This window comes from Orbicella faveolata, unplaced genomic scaffold (assembly GCF_042242905.1).
Source record: "Orbicella faveolata isolate gen_17 unplaced genomic scaffold, um_ofav_v1 contig_12, whole genome shotgun sequence".
NCBI lineage: Eukaryota > Metazoa > Cnidaria > Anthozoa > Scleractinia > Merulinidae > Orbicella > Orbicella faveolata.
Window position 1 is genome coordinate 11,224,924 of NW_028301539.1, and position 10,077 is coordinate 11,235,000.

The 10,077-nt window shown below is 33.6% G+C and overlaps 1 protein-coding gene and 1 long non-coding RNA gene across 3 annotated transcripts in view; one reads left to right on the plus strand and one right to left on the minus strand.

Annotated features, from left to right (window-relative positions):
* Window positions 1-382: 382 nt before the first annotated feature.
* Window positions 383-10,077, plus strand: part of LOC110063026 (anoctamin-7-like) — a 31,099-nt gene continuing 21,404 nt past the window's right edge. The window contains exons 1-3 of one of the 2 annotated variants that reach the window (XM_020769980.2): window positions 383-820; window positions 7,849-7,899; window positions 9,579-9,648. In XM_020769980.2, the coding sequence (XP_020625639.1) occupies window positions 761-820; window positions 7,849-7,899; window positions 9,579-9,648 (181 nt within the window). In that variant the 5' untranslated portion in view covers window positions 383-760. The remainder of the gene's footprint in view (window positions 821-7,848; window positions 7,900-9,578; window positions 9,649-10,077) is intronic. The other variant, XM_089282379.1, reaches the window with a different exon arrangement.
* The window catches only part of LOC149116625 (uncharacterized), a 5,398-nt gene continuing 725 nt past the window's right edge, over window positions 5,405-10,077 (minus strand). Inside the window, exon 2 of the long non-coding RNA XR_016205418.1 lies at window positions 5,405-10,077. This exon is cut by the window's right edge and continues 505 nt beyond it. This is a non-coding gene — a long non-coding RNA (uncharacterized LOC149116625).

Genomic DNA, 10,077 nt, shown 5'->3' on the forward strand with positions numbered 1-10,077 from the left:
GCAGCCATTAGCAAGATGTTCGATGTTTTAGCGCTCAATTAAATATTAAGACGGCTTGGAAGGACAAAGTAAACAGCAAAATCTTGCCGTCGAAAAAGAGATAAAACTGTAGACCTGATCAGCGATAATTGCTTAAAATCAAGGTAACGTAAAACACAGCAACAACCTTAGTATTACGGGGATTTTGTTTTGTGCTATGTTTGTTCAACAAAATTATTGAATATTCAATTATACGAAAATACGGGCCTCCACCTTCCTTCAGTCTTTCTCGGCTTTCTTGAATAAATTATCGCTTACTTTAAATTGAAAAGCCGCAGAATTTTGCGTTCGATAGCACGCGCTAAACTGCTTCATAGACGCATAACAACACGACGAGGTTAACAGAATAAAAAGAATTTATTTTTGCATGATTCTTTAATGGAGAAAGACAATAATTATTTGAGTTGGTTCATGTGGAAGTTGCTTGGGGCAGCTGTCAGAGCTGCAATGTACAAGCAGGTATTTTCTGTTCTCTGATTGGTCGCCAGCGTGCGCGGGGGCTTCTATTTTGATTCCTTGTGAATTTCTTTCGAACTGATTTGAATTTCTCGCTCGCGCTGATCTTTCATGTCCTGACCTTATGGAACGACAAAAATCATCCGTCCTGGCAAACAGTTCGGTATAATTTCTACTATTCTGGCTTGTGATGTCTTGATGGCAGATTTTCAATCGCTTGTGACGCCTTGATCTCTAAAATTTGGCAAAACAATTGCGACAAGCCATGCCTAGGTCGTACAACAAAATGGACGACACGAACCCATTGGCGGCGAACGAATCTCTGGTATTTACAATTCGTTGTTTTATATGTAAACCTTGTAGTTTAAATTCAAGCTTAATTTCTTCCTCTTCTAGTTGCCGTTTAAACGTGCTTTTGCACTCGAATTATTACTTGGGTAACCCTAGTCGCCCAATTGAAAACCATATTGTATCCACCGTATTTTTTTACGAGCTTCTATTTCTTAAAATTCGGCCGAGCATTTTTCTCGAATTGAGGCTGGCTAAAATAATACAAAGGATGGTTTATTTTTTGGGATGTTACAGGGCAGGTAAAGAAAATTAACCGTGAATTAAAACTGTTATTGAAGACAGGTTGTATGATTATAAACGTGCTGGTTTCAACTTTCACATCATTTTCAACATTATCATTGCTTCTCCCGTCTGCTAAACAAGATATAATTAAATCAAAAACCATTCCATAACGCTTCAAAACTTTCGTTCGTTTATTTAGCCATCATGACTTCGAGACGATCAAAGATCGATCGAAACCAACAACTAAGAATAAGGTTATTAAAAATGAATGAAACCGGGCGTTATGGTTGAATCGTTCACGAGGGGATTTCAAATTTCGGCGATTTTTCCCCGTTTATTGCAGCCTTCGGATATTGGGCCATCAGATCTTTGGTAGCTTGATTAACACTGAAATTTTTCATAGCGTTCGCAAATGCTTTTGGCTTTCAGTTACAATGCACTAGTTTGAAAACATGTTTATACCAAATATAAATACAATGCGGAAAAAATCGACAGAGTAACTTTAAGGCTGGGACATTTAAAATGAAGAAAAACTTCAATCAAGTTTTTGAGTGCTGCGTTCTTGCGCAAGCACTAACCGAATTATATTCTGGCATTAAGTCCCTGGGATCTTGAAACTGGTAGATATACATTCCAAATAATTGGATAATTGTCGGTTTTCAACTGTAATTCAGTGATTTTCCCGCGTGTTTTTCATGCTCGAAGAGTTTCATCTTCCGATCGATCACAAATTAGCACGTTGTCAAGAAGAACTGGCTAAATCGTGAATCTTTCTTACATCTGGCTCAAACTGCAACTCCATGGAGACAAAAGCGCTTCACAAACAACGACGTCAAACAGCCAGAAGTTTCTCAAAGATCAATCATACCCCACATGAAAACTTCTGCTTCCTCGTAGGACTTGAAACAGAAAACGGAAAAAAATTTAAATGCCACTTTGTGTTTCTTTCTACGCTTCACTGCTACAATTGTTTACTTAGTTCTCTAAAGAAAGGGCGACAATTTGCATATTGGTGGAACGTTTCGCAAGGAAACCGAGGTTTTATTTACCTTCACATTGTTATTCTTTGTTTACAATCCTAGCAGTGGAAGTCCGCATTAAATGGTGTAGAATATATGTGACGAATGAAACTCGGTCGAATTTTAAAAATCAAACCCACATTTTGTTTTTGATGAAGTTTTCGATTTACCATTTTCCCTTGACGATACCAAAGGAATTACGGCAGAGTTTAATGTATATCTGTAAAGCTAGACAACGGGTAAAGAATTGCAATTACTGTCACAGCAAGTTACATACAAAACAATCAGAAACAAAATTTTCTGAGATCAGAATTTCACGTCAAACATTCTTTCCCTCGACCATTGAAACTAAAATGTAGTTTAAATTGTAGGTTCAGCTTCACCAACAGTTCTATAAATTTATATGCATTAACATTCATGCATGGTTATGTAATGTTTTCTTGACTCATAAAAGCATATTAAAATGCATGTTTCAATCTATACATATTTTAGAGCTTGACTTAAGCTCAGCTCCAATAAAACACCCCTGGGTGAAGAATTCTTCAGTGCCTTCCATGTTACCATACAAATACTGTATGTACTTGACACCTGCTTGAACATACAATTAAAAGAAATTTACCCAAGCGAGTTATTATTTCCCTTTAAAAAAATTCAACAAAACCTTGCATATATCTCCACCCTCATTAATCATACTCAAAACTCTAGCACGCTGCAAATGACTAACAGCTTAATCGACCCATTTATTAGACATAGTTATTTGCATAATGATATTATTATTATTGTTATTATTATTTGGATCTTTCACAAAATTCTGGCACAAGGTATTCTAAATATCTTGTTATAACACACACTACATAAGAGAATGTAAAAAGAAATTATGAAATTTACACAAAATAAAAAGTATAACTACTAAAATACTCCAGGGTACCAGCGAACTGTTGTTTTTAAGGGTGTTTCCAAAACAATGTTGACATTTACATTAAGAAATTGTCGATGAATAGACAATAGTTAAACTACCATGCTTAGCTGACTTTCACATAATCATAGAATACTCCATACTTCAATATTCCACATGTACTATACAATATCACAACAAACAAATTAATCATACAGAAGTTGATCTGACAAGCAAAGTCTCATTTTTGGCCTAAAACAGGATCGCTTGCATTCAATTATTATTATGGTCAAATCTTCATCATAGCATAAAAATAAATTGGCAAAGAGATTTAGTTCCCCTAAACAGCTTTTTAGGGCTTCCATCAAGAACTACTTTTAAATACAATGCATCGATGTTTTAATTAGCATTGACCAAAAAAAAAAAGAAACAAGATCTGTACTAAGGTAGCTACCCAATACGTGGCTTTCAAGAATAATTCAGTGACAAATATTATTTTGATTTGGTCACTTTGGTCAATTGTTTATTTGGTTACTTTGGTTTGGTCATCAATCCACTCTAAACATTACCACCAACTTTAAATAAATAACTATGTTGTATTAAATTACATTTACAACTTATTTCATCTCTATATACAGGGCGGGGGGGGGGGGGTGCGGTATTGCACAAAAACTTCTCGTAGATTGTTTGGCAGAACATACATGTATAGACAACAACAGCAACTGTGTTTAACTATCCAAAATTGTCACTTCTAACTGTTTTAGCAACATTGGAAACAGGAACGTTTCACAGATCCATGGTTGCTGACTTTTAAACAATGACAGCCCATATAGTCTGCCTATAGAAATCTCTTAAAGTATTCATATTAAATTGCTAACATCAAAATTTATTATTGAAATAATTCTTTACACAACTATGTAATATTTTAATAAATTTCAAGTAAACACCTCAGTAGATTAACAAACTTTATACTTTTTCCAACTAACTTTTAATTGCTCTTTGACAATTTAATTTCCTTTTTTGTCATGCCACACCATATATTAACACCTGACAGTGAATGAGTGACATTCACACAACACAACTTATCGACTATAGCAATGTTAGACAACTATAGCAATGTGTGTGACCATCATGGTTTAACAAGTTGGCTTTTTCTGGAAACATTACTAAGCCTGTTCAGAAAAATTGATATTCGATATTGCCTTGGCTCAGGGTTGATTACATGGCTTGTGGTAGCATGATTAAAAGTGGCATTAAACAGACAGTAGCAACAAAAGCAGTAGAAAGTTCAAGTTGTTTTTCTCTAAATTCTTTTCACAAAACCAAACAAGGGTCAATAATTCCACAATTTATGTGTCTGCCACTGTCAACACTCAGTTATTAAGCAATCATAGAGCAATTCAATTGTGGCCACATTACTAGAAGTACATTTTAAATGCTTAAGCGATTTAATGTTAAGGTCAAAAGTTAAGAGTGCACTTCGCTTATTCAGGTGTAGTTTAAATACTGGTGGTTTTTGGTATAAAAGATCATTGTGTTCACCACACAAAACAAGTATTTTCACAATTACCACATGCAGCCAACTCCCTTGGTACGGACTTTTCAATAATTCAACATTCAACCTTTTCCCAAGTGTAATACATTACTTCATACAAAATAGAGCAAGCCTTTGCAATGTAAATGTCTCAAGGAATAGGTGAAATCAATCGTTAGTAAAAGCAAATATTCATCTATTGGTTTTATTTATTGTTATGTTCTGACTAATGGAAAGTTAAATTCAGAATGCCAGATATATTATATCTATGGAATTTTTAACATGACCCATCTCAGGCTATTTTTTTTAGTTATTGTATTTTAAAAGAAAAAATAGCTCACTCACTTTTCATTAATCTATCCAAAATCCAAAAAATCCATCAAAAAAAGCGCATGTAGTTATCCAGTTGACCAAAATGTCAAGGTTTTTCAGAACTGTTTTGTTTACAATATGCCACAATAATGTATATTATTAAAACAAAAGTAAACATAGTTATAACCGGTCCTTGACATAAATTCAAGATGAAGACAAAATATAAGTTGTCAAACTTACCTAGTTACAAATGATGGGTTAGATTTAAACCACACAAAATGCCATTTAATGTAATAAGGTGTCAAGTAAAAGGACATGTCTGTGTTTAAATAAACCCAGCTTGCAGATGACTTTTGTCATCTACCTTGATCAACAGGTATCACCTGTTACAACTTTGACAAGGTGTTCTGAGATCTGGCATTTTTGCTTGACATTTTGAAGGCTATCAAGACATATCTCTAACAGCATCTTTATCCCTTATACAATTATTCTTTTGAAAGTTATTTTTCTACCAACAAATAAAATAAGCTGATATTTTCATTAATAGTTAACTGGATAAAATAAAATTACACAGTCATGTAAAAGGGGTTCATATATTTGGTGTTCGAATGTCAAACAAACTAAGACTGAATTGTCAATAAGGTTGTGAACAATCTCTCCTGCTGAGAGAAACACCTTGTAGGGGTGCCCTTGAACAGAGTTTCTAAGAATTTTGTGTTAAAAAGCAAACAGCAAAACTAGGGTATTGACACTTCTGAATGAAGAATGGCAACTGAAGATCAGAGTGAACAAAAGGAAAAAGAAAATAAGGCGGATCAACAGGTATTCTTAAATTATGTTATTGACAGAATGGAGACATGCCAAGTCCTGCAGAGTGATTCTGACAGTTCAAAATCTAATTCAAGACTTATTAAAATAGTACATGTAGTATAAATTATAACTTCACTTTGTCAGTCATGCAAGGATACCTAACAAGGATAAACAGAGAAAATATTGCTCACACCAATTCAATAGCCTTAAGTTGACAATTGTAAAATACACAAATGGCAATCACAGGCAGAAAAGGCATTACTTGATCTGTTAAGGGCTTTTTGTTTACTACACATAGTTCAGTAATCAAACTACATTTATTGTACTGTCAATCAAATTACTAAAGACCCATTTTGAAGTTCATAATTTACCTAGTACATGTATACTCCAGTGTAATATGCAATGTACAGTCATAAAGCTCATTCTAACAGTTTGATAGTTTAAATGTTTCTGAAGGAGCACCGACATAAGTTAATGATCAAAACTGATAGAAACTAGCAGTTCTACAACACCAAGATTAGCAGTAAAATATTATTTGAGGACATAACCAAGCAGCCAAATCTTTCTTTAATGTGATTCCACAAAATAATTATTCATACCCACCCCCAAGAGGGTTATTGGATATCCCAAGGCTGAGGGGGTCTCAAAAACCACAATTTTTAAGAGATGGAAGGTCAGACCAAAAAATCATCACAACTGATATTAAGAACCATTATGCATATGAAAAAATCAGTACATGTTAAAACTACTTATTGTTGTCTGAAGCTCTTCTTAAAAACTAAAATCTACAGTAAATCTGTTATAGATACAGAGTGTCTGCATTTTTACCCACTTCACAACAAGTTTACCAACACATGGTACATAGAATGATATTACTAGTAAGATATGTCACTGAAGTACTGTAGCACAAGGTCCATAGTGGGGGAATATTGATTGTCCCAGTTCTTTTTTGCAAGTTTACAGATCTAGCCACCTAGGAGAGATCCATAAACTTGCAAAAAAGACAGAAACCACCATAAGTGGTGGTACTTAAACTATTTTTAATTATTATATACAGCAAACTGGTCCAAGATGAAAAGGAGACTTCTCAATGGTTCCTTAAAATGGACTGCTCACAAATAAGTTTCAGCAACTTATTTTTCATAACAACAACTTTGCGAAGTTAATAGCATCCATAATGTACATTTTCCTTCTACCAAACACCATATTAACATGTACTGTTAGGTATGTTTCATGATTTGTAAGGAAGCTACATGTACTTACAAAGCCCAGGTACGAGCAGTGTTCCAAACGGTCACAATCTCCCGAGTGAGTTTTTGTGTCAATTGAATATAAATTATAGAGCATTCCCGGATATCTCACAGAGAGTTCTACACACATCAGATAAATTTATTGACAAATTTTAACTACATTTCTTCATGGGAGCATCCCTGAGAAGTTCTACTCTGCTTTATAACTAACCCCTGGCAATGTGCATTGTACAGTAGATACAGGTGTATGCAGTACTTGACACACTAAGTATCAGTTCAAAAAATGCCAAATACATCCATTTTAAACAACTTGCATTTATCAAAGTCTTTGAACCGGTTCACATATAATAAACTGATATTACCGCATGTTCAGCTCTCACTGTATCCTTTTGCCTCTGACTATCACAGTTTTCCTCTTTAAACAAAGCTGGCGTCAGTGGAGAAATAGAAAACTGGCTCAGAAATAAAATTGAATTCCAAATAAATCAGGGATAGTTTGCAAAGTACAGCTGTAGATGATCACAAGTGATAAAAAGTACTGCTACCTATTGAGTTAATTTAAAAAAATCCTTTTTTAACACTCAAGCAAAGGAAAATGAAGAGAGGTCAAAACATCACTATCTCTGAATGGAAGGTTAACAATTCTTTTGTAAAACAATTTTCCAAACAGTAACAGTTGTTTGCTTCCAGGAGAAGATTGCTGGGTTCTAACAGTGGTCCCGGTAGAAAGTGAAACAAATTTGTGCTGTGATTAATTTGTCCTGTGTGACAAATGTTCATTCTGAATGTGACTTTGCATTTATCTTTGACTGCCTATTTACTAAGCCTGATCCTTTCTAAATCTTACTACAATTTGTTCCATGCCAGAAATTCTTCTCATCCTTGTTTAGCACTAAAAAAATTCTTGTATAAAGCTGCAATCGTTTTAACTCTCTTCTTTTTCTTCTGATCTCTCTCTAGGAAATGGCTTCTTATAATACTTTTGATCCAGCGTACAATGGAATTTACAAGGTTCTGTTCTTTTATAACCATCTTAACTTTTTGCTACAAATTAAATTTGAATAGTGCGATGAAGCTTAAAAACCAACTAAAATCACTTACAATACGTGAAAGACCTAATGAACAAATCAAAGACTCCTGTGACCTACTATCAAATAGACACGACCAGTTAGAGCTAACAACTGATTTACTAAATCTTTTTCATTGAAATTTATGTCCAATTAAGGCTGGTTTTCTAGTGCATAAGCATAAGCTTATGCAACATCTTATGCAAATTCAGCAAGACATTCATAATTAACACATTTTTTTAGGAAAATTTCCAACCAAACAGCACCTCACTATGTTGGTATAAGTTGCTTACAATGCTTATTCTTATGCACTAGAGAAAACTAGCCTTACATCTCCAAGCACATAAATTTTTTGATGAGCTAACGTTTTTCAATGAACTTTGCAATACACTAAGCTCACACAGAACAGGTTTCTGATCTACAACAACAATAATTAACCAACATTTTGCGACCAAATATCTAGTAATGTAACCATAAGTATAACTAAAAATAATTTCATAATTATAATTGCCAAAGGTTTTCGCCTAAATCATGTTCATTTTGCACTTCTAATAGATATAACATATCAACCTTTCCAAAATTCCAAAGTTAACAGCTTTATAACGCATAGACTGTTATTTAACTATGATTCAAATAACATGTTTCAGTACTTCTTTGGACTCAACCTTTCTCACATGGAGCCCTAATTATTATGACAAACCCTCTCTCGATACGAAGAAACAACTAATATTCTCTCTCGTTAAATTCTCTACGATTAATTTTCAGACTTGGAGCTGCATAGCCATCATCAAAAATTTTGTTATCTATTCAGTTTAATTTGCACTTTTGTAAAAAGTAAGATTCCTTTTGCCTTTCTCTTCCTTGAATTTATTTCATTCAGTGTTTAAATCTAATAATGATGATTCTGTGTGCAAGCATTTGTTTAAGAAACAACATAATCAAAGTCAAACAAATTTATTATTTACTAAATAACTAAAACTATTTTGTACAGTAGCAACTTATTCCTAACATCTAATTTGTCTAAACACTACATAACACTGTGTTTTAATATTATGTAACAAGATTATCAGTAAAAAAAGTAAAAAATATATATATACTAAATTAAATACAATGCTTTGTACAAACAAAAAATATAATACTAGAAAGAGAAATTATATTTTAATGAGCAGATTACCATAAATTTCTTAAAACAAAATTTAATTAATTCAAGGCTGCGCATTTGACATGCATGCAGTTAAATTTCCTACTGTTAATCATTTAATCAGTCCTCAATTTTAATCAATTATTTTAATTTAATGAACTTCATTTTGAAGGTGTCATTATTGCATACAAGTAACACTGGTTCCAGAGGTTTTCTTTCTTAAAAGTTAAACATATTCCACCATTGACATTATTGTTAAGCATAATATTAACTTCTTTGCTCTAATTTTAACTTTCATCTAACATTTCCCACTCTAACTGATTCTTTGCACATCTTATAAACACCTTTGTTACTGCAGGAATCAAGCAGGCTTTTAGCATCCAGTATACCCCACTTTTCATTAGTTTATCAAAGATTCCTGTTATTGTTTGAAGGATGTACATGTATGCAGACTTGTTAAAACTGAATTCTTTTCAAATCAGAATTTTGACAATGATGAGGACATGACTGGGGAGAGAGGTTGCTATTTCAAAGATGGCAAAAGGAGGATTGGTATGTTACTTAGGCCCAGTTCAGACACCACACTTTTCACGAGCCGAACGAAATACACTGAATTAATTATGTAAAAAGTTTAGCATCTGAATCAGTTAAGAACGGCTACAGTGTATTTGAATTTGGAATGGCTCAGCCATTCTTCCTGCATAGCTCAGCTGGGAATGTCAACTTTGGAACGGCTTTGATTCAGAAATCAAACTTTTCATGTGCCGAACCCAATGTATAAATCATTATAACATATTTTACAAGCCATTTCTTCATTCTGATGTGTTTTGGTTCACACTAAATTAAGTTTGGTGAATCGGAATCAACAGGTCCAAATTCGAATTAAGTTCAGCTCATGAAATGTTCGGCATCTGAATTGGGCCTTACAGAGAAAAGCAAATTGTCTTTCTAACAAACAGGATGCATTAAATTTTAACATTT